Here is a 23,444-nt window from a genome sequence, read left to right on the forward strand (position 1 = left end):
AGCTAAAATATCACGAAAAAGCTCCTCATGCATTTTTGCAATTGGGAGCTTTCCTTGACCTCTGTAACAGCCAATCACATGATTGGAATTCCCACCTCCAGGCTGAATTTAGGTAAACAGCTAAATGAATACTAGAAGTGTATATCTGGAAGCAACATACCTGTCAACTAGCAAAAAAAACTGAAAAAAAAAAAAAAGAAAAATAAAACACCCTCGTTTCAGTTTGCACCAGAACATACAAGCAGGCAAAAAGTTTGAGTGAACATGCGAACCCTTAGACTGCCTGTAAAATGGCGCATCTGTGTGATGTGTAGAACAGTGCCACAGCAAAATGACATTTCTAAAGCAAAAATTCCATTTAAACTTGCTTGCAGCTGTAATGTATTGCCGACTCCCGGTAATAGAGCTGAAAAATCAAGGAAAAAATCGTCGTGGGGTCCCCCCCCGTCCATTCCAGGCCCTTTGGGTCTGGTGTGGATTTTAAGGGGAACTCCACGCTAAATGAAGAAATAAGTTGGCGTGTGGTCCCCCCCAAAATCCATACCAGACACTTATCCGTGCATGCAGCCTGGAGGACATGATGGGGGATGAGTGAGCACCCCCCCCTCCTGATCCATACCAGGCCACATGCCGTCAACATGGGGAGGGTGCTTTGGAGTCCCCCCCAAAGGACCCTGTCCCCATGCTGATGGGGACAAGGGTCTCTTCCCGACAACACTGGCCATTTGTTGTCGGGGGCTGCAGGTGGGGCTTATAGGAATCTGGAAGCACCCATTCACCCAAAAAAGTGTCAAAATTAAAAACCACAATAGACAGTTTGAAATTTCTTTATTAAAAAAGAAAAAAAAAAGGTGTCCCGCGATGTCCATCCATCTTCAATGACGCCGCCCAATGGACCAGAAAAATAGAAAAAAAAAAAAAGATCTGCCTTGATGGGAGGCCTCCTGGCGACTGCTGTTTCTTGGCTGTGACAGCTATTATATAGGCAAGGGCGGGGCCACCCGTTGCTGTAACCATGTGACCCCGCCCCCTTCTGATGTCATGTGACATCAGAGGGGGGAGGGGTCATCCAGTTACATCAGCGGGTGGCCCCGCGCTTGCCTATATAACAGCTGTCAAACCCAAAAGACAGCAATCGCCGGGAGGCCCCCATCGAGGCAGACTTTTTTTTTTATATTTTCCAGGTCCGTTGGGCGGCATGATTGATGATTGATGTACATCGCGGGACACTGACAATTGTTTTATTAAAAAAAAAAAAAAGTGTCCCGCTATGTACATCCATCGTTAATCATGCCGCCCGAAGGACTTAAAAAATAGAAAAACTTCTATGGGAGGCCTCCCGGCAACTGCTGTCTTTTGGCTTTGACAGCTGTTATATAGGCAAGGACGGGGCCACCCGCTGACATAACCGGATGACCCCTCCCCCCTCTGATGTCACATGACATCCAAAAGGGGATGGAGTCACATGGTTACATCACTGGGTGGCCCCGCCCTTGCCTATATAATAGCTGTCACAGCCAAGAGACAGCAGTTGCTGGGAGGCCTCCCATCAAGGCAGATCCCTTTTTTTTCTATTTTTCAGGTCCGTTGGGTGGCGTGATTGAAGATGGATGGACATCGCGGGACACTTTTTTTTCTTTTTTAATAAAGAAATTGTCAAACTGTCTATTGACGTTTCTTCTCGATGACAGCTGTTATATAGCTGAGCGCAGGGCCACTCAGTGATGTAAACGGGCAACCCTGCCTTCCTCTGACGTCACGTGCCATCAGAGGGGGGGCGGGGTCACCCGTTTACGTCACCGGATGGCCCCGCCGGCTGTCCCCTCAAAATAACTCAACACAGCCATTAATGTCTAAACCGCTGGCAACAAAAGTGAGTACACCCCTAAGTGAAAATGTCCAAATTGGGCCCAATTGGCCATTTTCCCTCTCCGGCGTCATGTGATTCGTTAGTGTTACAAGATCTCAGGTGTGAATGGGGAGCAAGTGTGTTAAATTTTATGTTATCGCTCTCAGTCTCTCATACTGGTCACTGGAAGTTCAACATGGCACCTCATGGCAAAGAACTCTCTGAGGATCTGAAAAAAAATATTTTTGCTCTACATAAAGATGGCCCAAGCTATAAGAAGATTGCCAAGACCCTGAAACTGAGCTGCAGTACGGTGGCCAAGACCATACAGCGGTTTAACAGGACAGGTTCCACTCAGAACAGGCCTCTCCTTGGTCAACCAAAGAAGTTGAGTGCACATGCTCAGCGTCATATCCAGAGGTTGTCTTTGGGAAATAGACGTATGTCGTATGAGTGCTGCCAGCATTGCAGCAGAGGTTGAAGGGGTGGGGGGGTCAGCCTGTCGGTGCTCAGACCATACGCCACACACTGCATCAATTCGGTCTGCAAGATGATACACAAGAAAGCCCGCAAACAGTTTGCTGAAGACAAGCAGACTAAGGACATGGATTACTGGAACCATGTCCTTTGGTCCAATGAGACCAAGATAAACGTATTTGGTTTTGAAGATGATAAGCATGTGTGGCGGTAACCAGGTGAGGAGTACAAAGACAAGTGTGTCTTGCCTACAGTCAAGCATAGTGGTGGAAGTGTCATGGTCTGGGGCTGCACGAGTGTTGCCGGCACTGGGGAGCAACAGTTCACTGAGGGAACCATGAATGCCAACATGTACTGTGACATACTGAAGCAGAGCATGATCTCCTCCCTTCAGAGACTGGGCCGCAGGGCAGTATTCCAACATGATAACAACCCCAAACACACCTCCAAGATGACCACTGCCTTGCAAAAGAAGCTGAAGGTAAAGGTGATGGACTGACCAAGCATGTCTCCAGATCTAAACCTTATTGAGCATCTGTGGGGCATCCTCAAATGAAAGTTGGAGGAGCGCAAGGTCTTTAACATCCACCAGCTCTGTGATGTCATCATGGAGGAGTGGAAGAGGACTCCAGTGGCAACCTGTGAAGCTCTGATGAACTCCATGCTCAAGAGGGTTAAGGCAGTTCTGGAAAATAATGGCGGCCACACAAAATATTGACACTTTGGGCCCAATTTAGACATTTGCACTTAGGGGTGTACTCACTTTTGTTGCCAGTGGATTAGACATTAATGGCTGTGTTGAGTTATTTTGAAGAGACAGCAAATTTAAACTGTTATACAAGCTGTACACTCACTACTTTACATTGTAGCAAAGTGTCATTTTTTCAGTGTTGTCACATGAAAAGATATAATAAAAAGTTTACAAAAATGTGTAGGGGTGTACTCACTTTTGTGAGATAGTGTATATGTATATATATATATATATATATATATATACTGAAATCTTTTAGGTGGAGGGAAGTAAAAATGAAAAAATGAAAATAATATGGTTGCTTAAGTGTGCACACTCTTAAACTAATACTTTGCTGAAGCACCTTTTGATTTTATTACAGCACTCAGTCTTTTTGGGTATGAGTCTATTGCATGGCACATCTTCACTTGGCAATATTTGCTCACTCTTCTTTGCAAAAAACACTCTAAATCTGTCAGATTGCAAGGGCATCTTCTGTGCACAACCCTCTTCAGGTCACCCCACAGATTTTCAATCTGATTCAGGTCTGGGCTCTGGCTGGGCCATTCCAAAACTTTAATCTTCTTCTGGTGAAGTCATTCCTTTGTTGATTTGGATGTATGCTTTGGGTCGTAGTCATGCTGAAAGATGAAGTTCCTCTTCATATTCAGATTTCTAGCAGAAGCTTGAAGGTTTTGTGCCAAAATTGACTGGTATTTGGAACTGTTCATAATTCCCTCTACCTTGACTAAGGCCCCTGTTCCAGCTGAAGAAAAAAAGCCCCAAAGCATGATGCTGCCACCACCATGCTTCACAGTGGGTATGGTGTCTTTTGGTGATGTGCAGTGTTGTTTTTGCACCAAACATATCTTTTGAAATTATGGCTAAAAAGTTCAATCTTGGTTTCATCAGACCATAACACATTTCCCACGTGCTTTTGGGAGACTTCAGAAGTGTTTTTCTTCATAAGAAAAGGCTTCCGTCTTGCCACACTACCCCATAGCCCAGACATATTAAGAATACGGGAGATTGTTGTACCACACAGCCAGTACTTGCCAGATATTCCTGCAGCTCCTTTAATGTTGCTGCAGGCCTCTTGGCAGCCTCCCTGACCAGTTTTCTTCTTGACTTTTCATCAATTTTGGAGGGACGCCCAGTTCTTGGTAATGTCACTGTTGTGCCATATTTTTTCCACTTGATAATGACTATCTTCACTGTGTTCCATGGTATTTCTAATGCCTTGGAAACTCTTTTGCATCCTTCTCCTGACTGATACCTTTTAACAATGAGATCCCTCTGATGCTTTGGAAGTTCTCTGTGGACCATGGCTTTTGCTGTGGGATGCAACTAAGAAAATGTCAGGAAAGACCTACTAGAACAGTTTAACTTTATTTGGGGGTAATCAGAGGCACTTTAATGTCAGGTGTGTACCGATTCATATTTAACATGAGTTTGATTGTGATTGTTTAATTTTGAACACAGCTATATCCCCAGTTATAAGAGGGTGTGCATGCTTATGCAACCACATTATTTTAGATTTTTATTTTGACTCCCCCCCCCCCTAAAAGATTTCAGTTTGTTTTTCAATTGCGTTGTACAGTTTATAGGTCACATTAAAGGTGGAAAACGTTCTGAAATGTTTTACCTTTTTCTCATACTTTTACATCACAGAAACCTGACATTTTAACAGGGGTGTGTAGACTTTTTATATCCACTGTGTGTATATATGTATGTGTATATATATGTGTGTGTATATGTGTGTATATATATATATATATATATATATATATATATATATATATATATATATATATATATATATTAAACTGCCTGCACACCACTAACTAACCTGCCTAGCTCATGTTCTCTCGAACTCCTCCACGTATCACACTACATACGGCCGCCGTGTAAGCAGCCTTATATAGTGTGGGGCATGGACTTAGTCCCCCTGAGCCATGATTGGCAAAAGGCACCCTGCCATTGGCCAATTATGGCTCTCACAGCACTGCACTGCAATCTCGCAGTGCATTATGGGGTGCACCGCTGTGCTCGAATTTGCCACAAACGTCCCATATGTTTGGTTCGTTTGCAAGCAAACGAACACCCGATGTTTGAGTCGATCTTGCGCTCGATTCGAACATCGGGACCATCCCTACTGTCAACTAATTTTTTATATTTGTGTCCATCCAATCCTCAGATATACACAACCCTGCGAGGCAGCACAGCGAAGATGGTGACCTGACTTTTCCCTGCTGCAGTTAAATAGTTAGTATACCTTTACATTCTGTAAAGGTAAACTAACCCTGAATGCCATCCCTAACCCCCCAGTCTCCGCTGTACTGACCTTTGGGGTTGCCGAGCTGTCAGCACCCTCGCAGCCACTCCAGTGGTCCAGGGATTTGAAATCCCTGCTCTTCTCCCTTTTCTCCATCAGCGCTTCTGGCCCGGACCAGATGGGTTCTGATTGGGCAGCGCTGGTCTCATCGAATAAAACAAAACAGCTAGGTCACCTTCCTCAGGCTGTGACTGGACATGGAAGGAGCAGCAACAGGCTGATGAGGTCATCTCTCTGTTCTCTCGTTCTGTCAGCATGTTCCTTTTCAGCACATATCAATGCAGCTCATCTGATTAGCCCAAAGTGCTGCCTATTACTGTTCCAGTCTAAGTGCTGTTGAATGGGGGATTACAAGAAGCTGAAATCAAGTCAAAATTAGGCATTTATGCTAGGCACCTGTAAAATACACTTAATGATTTTTTTAATAAGTACATAATTTAATTCATTGTTATTTTTAAAGTCCGCCTGGAGTTCAGCTTTGATCATAAAAGTTTTTAAATTGTAGCTTCATAAATTTTATACCACATGCATGCAAGCTTTGTTTTACACACAATTAATATATAGCCAGGTGTTGGGCTACAGCAATATGAAGGAGACATTGCCTTATATTCTTCTCTCACTCTACGGATATAACGATGTTATGCTGCACTATTCTCCTCTGGTCAGCAGGGGGAGAGCTAAAGTCAAGCAAGACCATAGACTTCTATGCAGAGTGCAGAGACTCCTGGGATTTGTTGTTTGAGTCAGCAGCGATGTAACGGGACAAATAATAGGCATTGTGCACTAAGAGTAGCGGAGATGTTTTTTTAATTTATATTATACTGTCCAGGAAGGTTGTTCCTCTTGGCGCCAAGGGAGTTAGAAAGAGAGCATCTCTGTGTGGATATTCACCTGCCAGCAGGAGACCATACCAGTGGAGATCCCAGGCTGAGACTGGGAGTGAGGACATCCAGGGCAGCGCAGCACCACATCGCAGCACCTGCACCACTACTGCAAGGAGATTGGATCATCCACTCATCCTCTGTGACCTCTCTTCCCAATGCTGATCACCAGAGAGACCAAGGGAGGCTCCCCTTCTACTGCAAGAGGTCACTGTAGCATCCCCAGAAATGGTGAGAGGGCTATTCACCCATTGCTGATACTGCTTGAAGGGACTGAGCCACTGAGAGCAGGACACCAAGTGTACCCAATCCATACTGCACACATACTGTACTCTATACTGCACTTATTCCAGACCTAGACTGCACCTAAACTAACCCTATAACACATCTGAATCACATCTACTTTGCACTTGTGCCGAGACTATACTGTACCTATACTGCATGTAGGTTAACTGGGACTGTTGTTAAGTGCAAAGACACTTTTAAAGGGCCCCAACGATAGCTGGCAGAAGAACATCTCAAAGGACTGTCTCCCCCGTCACAATTATTCTGCATGCCCCCTTTGTTTTCCTGCCCCATCCACTACCACATTGCTTTTCTTTTAAATACCCAGTTTATCTAGGACTAGTATTGCCACCATAAATGTGCTCTGGCAGTATATTTCCAGCACTCGGTAGATTAAACTTTACTACTGCTCTCTACTACACTTGAGGTGGCCTTGCAACTGTTTAAGCTGATCTGGAAGCCAAATGTCATCTTATGTCTAGTTTTTACTGTTAATCAGTTTGTATGCTAATTGTGTTATTACCATTGTTAGTCTATTTTATGATTGCCTAATTACCAACCATATTTGCTGGCAATATATTAGGTTTGCCTTTACTACCTGGTTTGGTGCCTGTTTTCTTTGATATAACACTACTGTTGAGTACTAAGTGTTACTTCCAGTAAATCCCTGTGATATTATACACTCAACCTGGGGTGTCAGAGGGGTGGGGTTCTTGAGAAGGTTGAGGCAAAGAACAGAGGACCCATCATATGCAGCGGCTCCTACAGGCATAGCACTACAAATACATGACAAATGTTCCCTATAACACTATGGGTTGGCTAAAGAAGCAAGCACAAAAGAAGCAGCCTGTCTTGACACAGGATTTGTTTGCTTGAAACATCAGACTGAGCCTTCTGATAAGGTATGAGCCACATCTCTCATTCAGCTTGAGCTACTGAGTTTTGTAAAGAACAGGCATTTTTAGCAAAGCAGAAAGAGGAAAAAGCTGAGTAAAAAAATTACAGCTCTGTCTGCTGGCTCCAGCACAGAAGTTTCCTATCTCTGCATCATTGAGCAGGGCAGATGTCACTCAAGCAGAGTCAGCTCCTTGTAACGTCCACCTGTGATGCTGTTACCAACAGCACTCTAGATGAGCAAGGGGGTCGATGATGGAGTTAATTGTATTTTTTTTTCTGACCAAAATGGCACCTAAACAGCTCATTGGGCTAAACTGAGGTTCCTCTTTGTCAATTTTGTGGCAAAATCAGTTTTGTCAAAATTACCCCTTCAGACTCGGATCACATATATGGGAATTGGATGCATTTTGAACCGCATCTAATTCCAATGACATGAACCGGTCACCTTCTCTATGGAGGCTGTTCTCATATCTGCAGGCCAACAGCGGTTCGTTTTGAAAAAGAGTGCTGTGTGTTTTTCAGTCTGGTTCAGGTGCAATTTCAAGTAAAAGTTTGCACCTGAATCTCACTTGAACCGGTGAACAAAACTGCACTGGACTCCTTTAAAAAAACGCAGGGACAACACAGCTGGACTTGTGTGAACCGAGCCCTAAGCCTATGGAAATCAGCTTTAAAGTGTTACTACACCCACAACAGTAAAATCAGGCTGTATATGCGGTAATGCATGCTTGTAATACTCACTGTGGAACTCAGGGCTTTTTTCTCTCAAAGAATAGGTGCAGGAACTCCACCCTTCTGAGTCACATCTTGTCTCCGTTCTCTACCCACCTCTGAGCGCCATCCCTTTTGTTCCACCCCCTACCCACCTCCCAGTATCAACCTTTTTAGAGGATACAGAACCAAGTATCATTTTGTGGTGATACGTAATTTGTATGGAATTTGTCAATAAAAACAAGACAAGCAGTAAAGTAGATCCCCTGCACCCAACAGCAACAGACCCTCCCCAGCAACAATAGATTCCCCCAGCAACAACAGATTTCCCAGCAGCCAACCCAGCATCAATAGACTCTCCCCTAACCAGCAATAATAGACCCCTACCTCAACAGTAGAGCCCTTCCAGCGACAACTGACCCCCAGCAAAATAAGCTTAACCAGTACTAATAGATCCCCCACCAGCAACAATAGACCTCTGGAGCAAAAATAGACTGCCACACAAGAATTGATGCCCTCCAGCAACAATAGATCCCCCAGCAGCCAGCAACAATAGACCCCTCCTTTAACAGTGGATCTCTTCCAGCAACAATTGACCTCCCAGCAACTTAAGCAACCCCCCAGAAACAATAGATCCCCCACCAGCAACAATAAAAGACTCTCCCAGCAACAATAGATCTCCTCCAGGAACAATAGAACCCCCATCAGCCAGCATCAATGGACCCCATCATACTTTGCCATTACATACATTTATTACCGGAGGTGCTAGAACTGCATTCCCCCACGTTCCCGCTGAAAAAAAGCCCTGGTGGAACCTAAGGGGTTAATTCTCTACATTGTGTAAAAAGGCTGTTTGGTCCTGTCTTCTTTGATCATCCCCTTCTTCCACAGTCCCCAAACCATCTCCTGTTACAACACAGCTTTGGGGGCAAGCTGCACATGCTCAGTTTGGTGTGTCTTGCTAGAGAGTTTTTTTTTTCTTGGGAGAGTGCATGTGATCAGCACAGGGCCAATCAGCACTGTCCAGACAGAGGGTCAGGGGTCCTGCAGCCTCAAAGGACAATCAGGGGAGAATGAAAACTCCTCCTACAAGCTTTAACCAGACACTGATAGAAGCCACAAGACTGCTATAACTGCTGATGAGAAAACATATTTAGCATGTTCTGCGTACTGTGAGAGACCAGATATAGTGAATGCAGGGTCCTGGGTTTAGTAACACCTTAACAAAAATGTACTTGAGCAATGATGACCAAATTAAACTATGATCAGATTTGATTTGTCAAATCTGTTACTATTTGTAATCTGTCATGCACTTCACAACTGTTTTCTTTTAATAATGGAGGTCCTTAAATAGATATAACACCCCTACATGTCCACAGAGATAATTACTTCAGAATAGCCACATTAGTAGCTGCACCATTTTATATTAAGCTCTTGTTTCCACTGGCACCCACCCTAAAGAAAATTAGCTTACCACAAAAACAAATGATCAGTTCTATATATAGAAATCCTTGTAAGCTGCTATGATGTGAAATTGAATTAGAACAATATATAACATGCTTCGCTCACACATTACACACTGTCATATGCATGTGTTGAACTGAAAAATAAACAAATAAATCTGTGCCGTGCTTCACTTAACATAAAAGTGGTTGTAAAGTCAGAAGATTTCTTAATGCGTTCTATCCATTAAGATAAAAAGCCTTCTGTGTGCAGCAGCCCCCCTAATACTTACCTGACCCCCATCTCGATCCAGAGTGTTGCATGAAAGATTCTTCCTCCTTATTGGCTGAGACAGCAGTGACGCGCCATTGGCTCCCACTGCTATCAATTAAAGTCAGTGAGCCAATGAGGAGTGAGAGAGGGGGGCGGGGCCAGGCTGTGGCTCCCTGTCTGAATGGACTCGGCTCGGGTGCCCTATAGCAAGCTGCTTGCTGTGGAAGCACCCAACAGGAGGGAGGGGCCAAGAGTGCCAAAGAGGGACCCAAGAGGAAGAGGATCAGGGCTGTTCTGTGTAAAATCACTACACAGAGCAGGTAATTATAACATGCTTGTTATTTTTAACAAAAAAAAAATGAGATTTTAGTATCACTTTAACCACTGTCAAACCACACTAATATATATAAACATAAATCCACCTGATAAATGTCCTAAAAATAGTGCTCTATATCGTGCTCATGTCAAAATACCGATGTATTATACTGTAAGACATAGACCATGAAAAACACAGTCCATGAAAAAACCATAATGGTTTGTTGAGAAATCTCACTTACTTGTATAATATGATTGGTGTCTTTTAAGTATGTTGTTGTTTCATGTACCAATGGTAGAAAAAAAATAATGTATTCCCCCAGTTTGGCTGTTAGGGACTCAATACTATTATTATAGGGCGACCTGGCGGGTGTTGTGAATTTTCAGCACACAATATATTATGGGTATTTTATGACGGTATTAAATACTTTTCTTCTTTTTTATTTTATGAGACTAGATCTATTTAGAAGAAGTTTATTGTTCTATCAGATAGTGTAGTAAATGCAGTGTAATGTATGTATATATCATGTACCATTACACTATTAGTTCAAATAGTACAGTATTAGTTCAAATAAGAATAAAATTTGCTCACTGTGGTAGAATATATAGATATTGGTTCTAGGTAAAATGGCGCAAGAGAAACAATAAGGAGACTACAAAAAAATGGCTCAGGTTGAATGGATATATATATCAGCGCACCGTACTGGCCAATCAGAATCCCCCTGATAAAGCCACGTGACCCTGTGGCATAACATGTAGGGGAGGGGCTTGATGGTGTCACAACGCTCTACAGGCAAGACACTGTGGTTATAGTTTGGTGCACTGTTAGCAGCTATAAGTGACTGTAAATTTGAAAGTTTTTATGATAATAAATTAATTTAAGAAAAGGATAAAGCACTGTTTAACAGTTTCACTTTCCTTATGTATGGCTGAGTGGAGAACTAAGAGATTATGCACTAGCATAAGACGTATTTGTAAAGTCCAGTTAATGGAGAGTATTTATAGTCCACTAGGAGGGACGCAAGCTTCTATAGACCATACTTAACCTCCTTGCGCCCGCGCTATCGCAGTCTTTCGGCTAAATTGCCAGGAGGGCTTCAATGTATGTTCTCCCGTGAATGAGCTGCCTGCGCACCCCAACAGGCCACGTGCAGCATGCTCTGTGATCAGAGAGTCAATGAGATCCCGGCCCCTTACCACGTGATCAGCTGTCAGCTGGCTTTTTTTTCATCATGCTGATAGTGTGAGGAGAAAAAAAAGCCAAATACCGGCTTGTATATAAGGGACATCGGTCCCGCACACAGAGAGCCACTGCTGCCTCATCAGTGCCCACCAGTGCCCACCAGTGCCACCTACCAGTGCCCATAAGTACTGCTAAGCAGTGCCCACCAGTGCCATCTACCACTGTCCACCAGTGCTGCCAATCAGTGCCCATCAGTGCCACCTATCAGTGCAGCCTCATCAGTGCCCACCAGTGACACCTCATCAGTGCCCATCAGTGTCACCTATCAGTGCCACCTTATCCATGCCTATCAGTGCCCATTAGTGCAGCCTCATCAATGAAGAAGAAAAAAATCACCTGTTTGCCAAATTTTTTAACAAACTATAAAACAGTCTTTTTTTTTGTTCAAAATTTTTGGTCTTTTTTTGTTTGTTCAGCAAAAAATAAAAAAACAGTGGTGATTAAATACCACTAAAAGAAAGCTCTATTTGTGCGATTTTTTTTTTTTAAATGTCATATGGGTACAGTGTAGCATGACTGCGCAATTGCCATTCAAAGAGTGACAGCACTGAAAGCTGGAAGTAACAGATTTTTTGCACAAATGAAACAATTTTGACACTGTTAAGGAATCACTTGAAGAGATATGCTGTATATCCCACAAATAGGTTTTTCATGGACTATGTCTTTCAGTATAATGTAATATAATGGTATTTTGACACAACATGAGCAAGATATAGAGCACAGTTTTAAGGAAATGTATTAGGTAGATTTATGTTTATATACTATAATTGGTTTAGTTTGACAAAAATGATCTGTTCTAGCTATACCATGTTCTGTCTGACATTTTATTTACAAATGATCCACGTGCTAACAAATACGGAAAATAATGAAATGGTTACCGTGTGTCCTTGAAAGGTTTTAACTGGACGGTCACAGCCAAGCCTGCAAACATGAATACACATGTCTGTGCTACAAGATGCAAAGGTGGTATTGTTCTGCCAATCCACATCTAGAGCAGGAGCTGTAGATAAAATATAAAGACATTGTATTATCTGTGTTAAACATAGATTCCTTTGTCAATTCGAACACCAAACTAACAAATATACTTTCTAAAAGCAAATGGGTACAGTGAAAAAGTATACAACCAGCCAAATTTTTTTTAACTTTTCCAGTGGAAAGGATTAGAACCCCTGGCTGTTTTTTTGCTGCTATCCGGTGAATTGTTAGAAAGTTTTACATCTCATTTACTTTTTCAGTTACAACTAATGGGAACTGAGGAGAAATATGGAACAGGGATACATATAGCAATACAAAGCTGACTAAGTTCTAGCCTTTCCCTTCTCAAAAAAAAAATAAAAAAAATTTCTGTCTTTGTTGTTGATATTACACAGCGATATGGAGTCTTTTTATTCATTTTTTTAAGCCATTTTTTAGTAATTCTGTGTTGCAGCAATAAATTGAGAGAAAATGTTGTCAAAATTTTAGCCAACATGAAATAGGCAATCAAGTTCACTGAAATTTGCTAATCATCTCTATTCTCCACGTATCAGTAAAGTTTTCATTAAGCCCTGGTTCACACTGATGCAATTTCAAATGCGTTCCAGAATGCATGGAATTACATGACAAGTAAAATAACATGACTTTTTATGGTGGCTGTTTACATATACGCTGTCTGAATGCAATGCATTTTTAAAAAGGGTCCTGTGCATGTTTGGTGTGGTGTGATGCCATTTTCATTTCCATAGAGTCTAATAATAACTGCATAGAAAACACATAGGTGTTCAAAGACTATGCGATTCCAGTGAAATTTCTAGCAGGCTATAGTATGTTTCTGAGCTGATTTCCAGAGAGAGAAAAATAGAGAGAATTGCAGCAGTATCCAAATCGAACTGCTCCTGAACCCTCGTGGAGTTGCACTGAACATTATCTTTGAAATCACACTAAAAAGCCCAGTTAAATTGCACCGCATAAATGTGAAACTAGGTTAAAAGCTATCACTGACACTGTGGTCTTGACATTTATTAAATGAAGGTTATGCTGTCTAAGAAGATGGAAAAATGGGAGACTTTTAAGGTAAAAAACAAACACTGCCCACCCAGATGTGTGGTTCAGTAGGTGTTAATGCTAAAAAAAAACATATATACTGGATTCTCCTTTTAATGTTTAAATATAGCAATGCAACTATATCATATTCGGTGTAATATAGACATATCTGTTAAAAAGTACTTTCGTAAAAAAAAAAAAAAAAAAAGAAAACAGGGGTTCCAAAATAGGAACCATCCCTCCAAAACATGTTTTTTTTTTTTTTGTTTTTTTTTTTGTTTTTAGACAAGTGAAATACTGTATTTGCAACTTATTTTATATAGGAGATCCTTCCAGCTCTAAAAAAAAAAAAAAAAAAAAACATCAGGTAGTCCTTGACCTGATGAAAGTGTGTAAACTGTTGAATGTATGTGAACAAGAATCAATATATCAATATATCAGCCATACCTGAATGGAAAGGGAACTGTTGTTTGGCTTCCCCTGTATGAGCATCCCAAATGATTGTGGTCTACATAAAAAAAATGAAAAGAAAGTGAAAACTATGTAACTGTTCAGCTGAGAATGTGACTTTTTCCTACATACAGAAATAATGGTTGCCATTAAAATATTTTTACTGTAAACTGCTCTAGCTTTTGCAGATTAATTGATTTTTCATCTGGTACATCTGTGACTTATACACTATGATTTGTTCAAACTGGAAAACTTTTATATTTTATTACCATATTAGTCACCACATAGGCATTCGTGTACATCCATCAGTATAAAAATTTGTTATTTTAACTGTTTCTAAGCATTCCCTCTAATCATCTTGATTTTTCGGGACTCCACTAAGATTTGAACCTGGGTCCCATGGGTCCCATGGACCCACGACATGTTCTGACTCGGGTTTTGAAATGCTTGTTCTATCACCTAAAGCTGGTATCTGACTGATGCGGTACAGGAGAGTGGGGAAAACCAATCCCCACTTCCTGTTTCGAGACATGTGACCAAAATCTCAAATGACCTTAGTGTGCTCTGAGATGCCGCACTGGTCTGAGGTTTGAAAATGTTTGAAGATGTTGTCGGGGGGTTGATATGAGGTCTGAAGAGGGGCTGATCTGGGGACTGGAAAGTGGCTTAAATAAAATTGATCTGGGGGAGATCTGGGGTCTAAAGGAAAGTTTAAGAGAGGCTGATTAGGGGTCTGAAGAAGATCTCAGTAAAGGCCTGAATGTACAAGCGTATCTACCCAAAACTTGTTTTTTTTTAGTAATGGATGAAATGGAAAAAGTTTAGAACCCATGTCAAGTTTTATTTCTATTTGGGTCTCTGTTAGAAGAATATTCCCTCACTTTCTGTTCTTGGGACATCGCTGTACCACACAGAAAGTGAGGAAAAATCTGCCACAGGCAAACGTACAACAATAAAAAGCTATAAGTTGTTCTAGCATGTGGACTACTTTTACCAGACAGAAAGCTAAGGAATATCTCCACCGGAACCTCCATTGACAGTAAAACATGACAGGAGTAACAATTATTACATACTCTATCCCAAACTAAAAATTTGTTTTTTCTCTATACACACACTCAGAGGGCACTGATATGGTGTCAGCAAGTTAAGGGGGTAATTTGGGGTTTAAATGTTTATGGTGACAGATCTCGGGTCTGGTAGGCTGATTTTTTTTTTTTTTTCCTATCACTGATGCTGGGGCATTTTTTCCTCTCACTAACCACTGAAACCTCTGAATGAACAAAACGCCAGACTTTTTTTATGTTTACTTAAATGACACCAGGCATTTTTCTCCCACTGACACCAGGCATTTTTCTCCCACTGACACCAGGCATTTTTCTCCCACTAACACTGGGTATTTTTTTTCCACTGACCAACAACAATGGGGATTTTTCTCCCACTAAGTAGCTCTCAAATTTTTTAATTTTTTTAAATTCTTTAAAGTAGTCTCAGATAGAAAGTATATGCAATGGTAGTTTTTTTTTAATTTTTTAATTATATTTTGCCCAGAGGTTTATGCATGTCTGTAAGACTCTCACTTGTGGCACAGTGTATTGTGGGTACAAAGGCTGCAAGAGAAATGAGCAGTATATACTGTGAGTAGACATAGACTCTCCTTAACCTTGCCTCTTTAAATTACACCCAATATTCAGTGTTGTGTAACCACGCCAATATTTTTTTTATATATGCAAGCACTATATCAACTCTAGACGTAACATAAAATGCCAACAATGCAGATAAATCATCTATATGTTATATATTCATGCTGTATTAATAAGCACTGACTGAGAGGTAAAATTCTGATGTCCTGCTGATCATGTTTATCTGAGATAAGCGTTAAGGAGATAAGAGATCATAGGAATTCGGTGAGCCTTTCATCTATCTATATAACATAAGAGCATGGAGGTGGACATTCAGTGGTAGAGTTGAACACAGGCTGTTTAGAGCGGGGGTCAGCAGTCTGTAGATTGTGATCTACCAGTAGATCTTGGACAGGTGACTGGTAGATCCGGGTCTGGGCTTGCTGACCTGCCATTCCAGAGCATCAAACAAAGTGCAATGCAGATGGACTGCTTGTAAAATTGGAGCTGTTGTAGAGCAAGAGCTGCATAAGCTCTGTAGTGCTGGCTCCTGTCCCGAGCTCTAAGAGTGCTGCTGTCAAATGCAACTAAGGGCTCATTCGCAAGTGCAGCAAGCACTGCTGCTCCTCTAAAAAGCAATCTGAGTGTGTTTGATAGGTAGTGAGGAGGTAATATGTTGCCTCCTCACCACTTGATTTAAACCCATGATTGCCATGCACTGTGACACGGTAGTACGGCAATTACAGGTTTAAAACTGGTGTAAGGAGGCGACACTGTGCCTGGTGATCTTTGACTTCTCCCATATTGTTCAGGTAGATCTCCACCTCTTTAGGGGTTGCCTTCCGCTGGTTTAGAGGATTTAATATATACAGTATATATATTATTTTATGGATTCATAAACACTAGGGGGTGGTAAGCAGCCCACAGATTACTCAATTTTCTTTGGAAAAGAGAGGAAAGAAATTCGCTAGATTACCCCATTAACACAGTTAGTGGTAATGGGGGGGGGGGGGCTATGCCTCCATAAGTGCTATTGTATTCTGCCAGCGGGGAGCTTTTCTGGCCAGCCGAACAGTGACTACTGCCAACGGCTATAGCCGCTGGCAGTAATTTCTTGTAGAAAAATCCAGCTGGCTGGTTGTACCCAAGTTGATTAAAGGATCGACTTGGGTACAATCAGTCTGCCCATACATGGATCGACATTTGGCTGGGCTCTGCTGATGATTGAAATTTCGATCCATGTATGGTGGGCTTTAGTTTTCAGCTGGGTGTAAGAAGGTGTATTCCTAGGGCAGAGATTAACCTTTATTTATGTGTAGCCACACCGATTTTTGCAGCAATGTGCTCTGTCTCGTAATGAAATTCTAAAGTTGGGAGGTATGTTTCTAGCAAAACATCCTGCTATCAGTGACATATTCCTCTTGTGTATATAACATATATAGTTTAGAGTTATATAAACTGCATGGTAGATGAATTATCTGCATTTGATCAAAGATAGTGAAATTATTCTGAAATGGGAAGCTGTGACCTGTGTTATTTTATCAAAGGATTTTATTAAACAGGGTTATGCTTGCACAAAATCTATTAAAATCCAACTACAGCTAAAATATTTATTTTAGTTTTGGATAGAGTTATTTACATCCATTTTGAGTTTTTTTCTTTGCTTTCTGTCCTCTGGACACCCTTACCAGAAACGGGTTGCATGTGCATCACTGGGACAAGAAAACATGGACAATAAAAACATTGTCTGAAGTTTCTATCCCTTCTCCATACTACTAAAATGTGTTTTAGTGCTTGTCTGTGTAGCTGTTGGATAGATTTCCCATTACTTCCTGTTCTGACAAATCTCCCTAGTACAGATGCAGAAGTCAATAAAACCTGACAGAGAATCAAATCACTCCAGACTTTAGCTTTAAAACTCAAATATAGTTAAATATTTCTGTCTGACACTAGGACAGGAAATGAGAGAGATTCTCCCTATTGGGGTAAAAGACAACAATAACAACAGCTTTTGACCCTTACCCATTCAAAATATGTATTGGCTGAAATATAAAAATTGTATCTCCTTTTCTTGTAAGTGAAGAAGATTGCAACCCATTACCTGATACTATTAATAATATTGTGCATGTTCCCGCACTATGCGGTCTCATAGAGAAGCAAAATACTGAAAGTTTGCATCATATCATGTGAACAAGCTTTTCCTGGAACGAGCCAGGTCATCTATAAACTGCTGATAAGGAGGAGGGAACAATATTTGAAACTTCTTCAAGTTTCCATATGATTAATGTATGTGCACATCTATTATTTTCCAACACCAGAAATATGGTTAAAATAAATGAATGACATTTATTTTACTGTAGTTTTTATCTGTATTTGCTGAGTCTTTTTGTCCAAGAAAGAAAGCAAGAAAGAAAGAGAGAATGAAAGAAAGATGATGTAAAGATAAGAACCAAAAGACAAATAAAAACAGCTGCATTTTGCTACAGGATTAAAAGGACTGAAGAGGTTTTAAAGGCGTAAGGTTTTAAAGGCTCAAGGTTCTATGCATGAAGGTAAAAAACCTTCTGTGTGCAGTGCCCCCCCCCCATACTCATCTGAGTCCCCTCTTGATCCAGCGATGTGCAGGAGAGCTGAGTTTTTCCTTACTAGCTAAGACAGTAGTGGAAGCCATAGGTTCCTGCTATTGTCAATCACAGTCAGTGAGCCAATGAGGAAATAGTGGGGGTGGGGCTGAGCCGTTGTTCTGTGTTTCTTATGGACGCATAGAGCGGGGTTCAGAAGTGAGCATGCACCAGTGTCCCCAGAGCAAGCTGCTTGCTATTGGGGATAATGGCTGAAGAGGAGGAGCCAGGAGCGCTGGCAGGAGACCCAAAAAGAGGAGGATCAAGACTGCTCTGTGCAAAACCACTGCACAGAGATAATAAGTTATAATAATAAGTATGGCATTTTTTTTTGTTTATTTTTTTTTTTTTTAATGAACATTTCATTCCACAATAAGAACATATCAAAGAGCATACGCTGAGACACCTGGAGATACCACAAAAAAGTATGTTGGGTATGTTTTGTGGACATCTCAGATATGAAGTGTACATAGTGGAATTCTGCTAATTCAGACAACCTTTGTTGTAATTTGGTCATTTGTCATTTGTAAATGATGGGTATGATGTAAGTTCCCATGACACATTTGTTTTCCATGCGCTAGTATAAGCAGCTTCCTACAGTCTGATAAAAGGATAGATTAGTGATGGGAAAAGTGATTTTGGTTAAAGTGATTTAGTCAGTGGTAAATCTCAATTTGGCTCATAGATAATCTTTTTTAACCTAGATTTGAGACAGGCTGCAAAAAAATTAACTTCTCATATTAAACCAGCTATCAATCTAGACAGTCCTTGACAGTTTCATGTAATTCCTGACCATTCTTTGGTTCAAATATTTTTCATAATCAATAAATACATAAAAATGAATTTTCCCGCGATGCTACAGCAAACATGGACACTTTGCCAGGATTGGTACGCTTCGCCATTAATGTTTTCCATTGACCCTTTAAACCTCTAAAAGCTCTGCAATGTTACTTCCTGTTTTTAAAACTAAATTTTACTCCTGTGTATCTTGTCTTTGAACTGTTTGGCAGACATATCGGTAACATACTAATTCACCTTCAATAATGGATATAACTGCAGACAGTGTCCCTACGTTTCTAGATGTGAGCTCTACCTGGCCCCAGGAGTGGTAAGTTCTATTAACTTTTCCACTGCAATCCCAAGACCTCAATACTTTCATTAATAAATAACTCCAAAACTTAACTTGCTTTACCCTCTACAATGTAGGGTGTTTCCATTAACAATACTTACTTAACCGCTAAGCCACCGCCCACCGTCATATGACGGCTGGACGAGGCTTCTGTTGTTCTGGGAGGACGTCATATGACGTCCTCGCCCTCCCGAGCCACTAGGGCCCGCTGCGTCACTCGGGACCCGGTGCGCGTGCCCGACGGCCGAGATGTCCGCCGGGCACCCGCGATTGCCGGGTAATAGAGCAGGAGCGTGGATCTGTGCATGTAAACACAGATCCACGTCCTGTCAGAGAGGAGAGGAGACCGATGGCGTGTCCCTTGTACATAGGGACAGCGATCGGTCACCTCCCCCAGTCAGTCCCCTCCCCCCACAGTTAGAATCACCTCCTTAGGTCATACATTAACCCCTCGAGCACCCCCTAGTGTTAACCCCTTCCCTGCCAGTCACATTTACACAGTAATCAATGCAATTTTATAGCATTGATCGCTGTATAAATGTGAATGGTCCCAAAAATGTGTCAAAAGTGTCCGATGTGTCCGCCGCAATATCATAGTCACAATAAAAATTGCAGATCGCCGCCATTACTAGTAAAAAATAAATAAATAATAAAAATGCTATAAATCTATCCCCTATTTTGTAGACGCTATAACTTTTGCGCAAACCAATCAATATACGCTTATCGCAATTTTTTTTTACCAAAAATATGTAGAAGAATACGTATCGGCCTAAACTGAGGAAAACATTTGTTAAAAAAAAAAAAAAAAAATTGGATATTTATTATAGCAAAAAGTAAAAAATATTGTGTTTTTTCAAAATTGTCCCTCTTCTTTTGTTTATAGCGCAATAAATAAAAACCGCAGAGGTGATCAAATACCACCAAAAGAAAGCTCTATTTGTGGGGAAAAAAATGATAAAAATTTAATTAAGGTACAGTGTAACATGACCGCGCAATTGTCATTCAAAGTGCGACAGCGCTGAAAACTGAAAAATGGCTTGGGCAGGAAGGGGGTGTAAGTGCCCTGTATTTAGGTGGTTAATCCTTACCAGTAGGATGTTTGCATCAAAACATTCCCTCTCTTTACACAACTCCGCAGCCCATCTAATGCCCTCTACACATGGTCGGACATTGATCGGACATTCCGACAACAAAATCCATGGATTTTTTCCGATGGATGTTGGCTCAAACCTGTCTTGCATACACACGGTCACACAAAGTTGTCGGAAAATCCGATCGTTCTGAACGCGGTGACGTAAAACACGTACGACGGGACTATAAACGGGGCAATAGCCAATAGCTTTCGTCTCTTAATTTAATCTGAGCATGCGTGGCACTTTGTGCGTCGGATTTGTGTACACACGATCGGAATTTCCAACAATGGATTTTGTTGTCGGAAAACTTTATAGCAAGCTCTCAAACGTTGTGTGTTGGAAATTCCTATGGAAAATGTGTGATGGAGCCTACACACGGTCGGAATTTCCGACAACAAGGTCCTATCACATATTTTCCATCGGAAAATCCTATCGTGTGTACAGGGCACAACACATTCTTTTGCAACCTTCAAAATACTATTCTTTTTACCTTCAAAGAGCCATCAAACATGTTAAACATGTATTTAAACATGTACTTTAAACAATTACACATCTTGCAAACAAATTAAGCACTTATAATTACAATTCTATAAACAAATATTAGTAAAGGGGAGACTTCATATACTATTGTACATTTACTGTACTGACTGGTCGTTTAATATTCATTCTCTTTATACACTGTATGTCTATTTTGCTTTCTTAAGATATTTGTTGACACTCAGCAAAAATATAAATATCCGTTCCAAATTTAAATCGCATAGCCAAAACCCCTTTTTCCCATATTCACCACAGCAACAACATTTCTTAATTTCTTTTTTAACACCTTAAGTAATGACATACACACATTTGAATTTTCCCCATACCTACTTTCATTCTTTAAAGAAAACTTAGCAGATTATATGAACATACATACAAAAGAACTCACCACTCTCACGATATTTGGATATAAGCAAGGGAGATTTCTAATTTACTTTGTCCATATTTCTGACTAAAATTCCTACCTATCTGATCAATCACCTTTATTCCCACGAGCACCAAGCTTCCAATGGACATGTACACTTTTCCACAGCTTTCCCACCTTTATTCCCACGAGCACCAAGCTTCCAATGGACATGTACACTTTTCCACAGCTTTCCCAAAACGCTTCTACAGCGTTCCCAAACTGCCTAAAGCCAACCTGGGCATAACATTATAGTAACCCCAAGCTGCTACAACAAGTAATCTACCAATACCAATCAGCAATCACAAGTTATTTATTACTTCCTTGCAACAGAAAGAGAAGCAAAGCTTTAGCGGGTGCTGTTGGTTACCTAAATACCCTTCCCAAAAGGATACTGAACTGAGTCTTAAATAAAGACTTGGGCCTCCCAAAGACCCTACAATGTTACACTCCTGTGAGTGTGTCTATTAATTCGTGGTTCATTCTTCCTTTCTCTTTAAATTTAAAAGGCTAAGACTTTATCAGAGCCAAGGTAAGAAAGAATTTGTCAAAATAGACAAAGGTCCATCCCACCGCGGATGATTGTCTTATCTGGACACGAGCCCCCATCTGAAAGGAAATAGTAGGTATTCTGGAAGACCACCCATCTATTAGGTACATCAACAGGGCCCTCAGATATCTGGAGACACCATGAAACGAGAAGCAAGTTATGCATTCGTAAAATGTCTGCCTTTATTAGGTGTGTTACAACTTATATATGGTTCAACATACCAATAGAGAGAGGGGCAGGAGGACTGGTTAATAAATTATGTATTTGTATAGAACTATATAGTTATATGGTTATACAAGTCAGTGACTCTCCAAGATACCTCATCATGAGTTAACACAGGTCAACAGGCTATCTGGTTATGAGTCATAAGTCATGCATCCTGTCCCATGGCCTACCAACCCACAATGATGTATATATAGAGTACAGTGCTTGTGCACGCATCTTTCTAAGCATTCTGTAATAGTTGCAAATTTAATCTATCTTGTATACTGAAATAGTAGAGCATATAAAAGCATATCAGTAATAATGGTTTGGGCATATTACTACATTTCAGAAGTTATCTGTTCCTCCATATATATATTCCATATTTCCATATTCCTCCATATTTGAAGCAGTGTATCTGAATATTTGATTGCTTACTTCCCTTTGATGGTGATGGCACAAGACTCCACAGCAACAATCTAGGGTGGTTTCTGCACTCACATGTGGCATTACTGGTGTATTCAGAAAGTGTGCTAGTGTGCCATATTTGGACCCTGTTTTCTAAACTATGCAGAAGGCTTCACTGTGGCATAGGATAATTGGGTAATTACTGGATTGCCCAAATAGGTGTTACTTTTTGGGAGCACTTGTTTATGTCTAAAGAGTTAGAAAGTGTGAGAACTATCTACTGATCATCAGTAAAGTGGAGAAACTTTGCAAGTATGGAAGTTCAGCTATGCAGCAATTTTATTAATGATGGGCATATTTTTCATGTTAAATCAAGAGTGATGATGGATCTGTTAATGTGTGACCAGCTTACACAGAGCACTATCTCTAAATCCTCCATGCTCCAAGTCCTCTATAAATCTATTTTCCTAGTCTACATGTAATCAACATAATCATACAACATTTGGCTAGCATTTCCAAGATAAATAGTAAATGAGTAACATTAATTTGTATCTTTTTATCAAAACCCATTTTATTTCCTCTTCAACACATTATAGAGATTACCTTATCAACTCCCGCACTCAGTATATAGTTGCCCTTTTTGTTCCACTTTAGTGCAAAAATTGGACCTTTGTGCTGACCTAATGTGCTCGCGAGGTTGCCTATAGGAAAAAAAGTAAAAACATTTATTCTTGAAAATGCACACTAGTATAACAAATTTTTTACAGCTATTTTTGTATCAAGGCAGGGATGCAAAAGGCAAAATAAATAAATAAAAAAGTAATTAAAATAACTTGGACCCTGGCTACTGGCTGCTTCCTGAAAACATTGGTAATGTCATCGAACCTTGCCACTGCCCCCTGGGAGTAAAAACTGAGTGCCCTAAAACCCAA

The 23,444-nt window shown here is 40.8% G+C and overlaps 1 protein-coding gene across 1 annotated transcript in view; it reads right to left on the reverse strand.

Moving 5' to 3' along the window:
- The window catches only part of TBL1X (transducin beta like 1 X-linked), a gene marked incomplete in the record, with an annotated part of 495,828 nt that overhangs the window by 48,709 nt on the left and 423,675 nt on the right, over positions 1-23,444 (reverse strand). Inside the window, 3 exon segments of the mRNA XM_073616359.1 lie at positions 12,318-12,439; positions 13,909-13,969; positions 23,116-23,213. Of these exon segments, the coding sequence (XP_073472460.1) occupies positions 12,318-12,439; positions 13,909-13,969; positions 23,116-23,213 (281 nt within the window).

This window comes from Aquarana catesbeiana, linkage group LG02 (genome assembly GCF_042186555.1).
Source record: "Aquarana catesbeiana isolate 2022-GZ linkage group LG02, ASM4218655v1, whole genome shotgun sequence".
NCBI classification, from domain to species: Eukaryota; Metazoa; Chordata; class Amphibia; order Anura; family Ranidae; genus Aquarana; species Aquarana catesbeiana.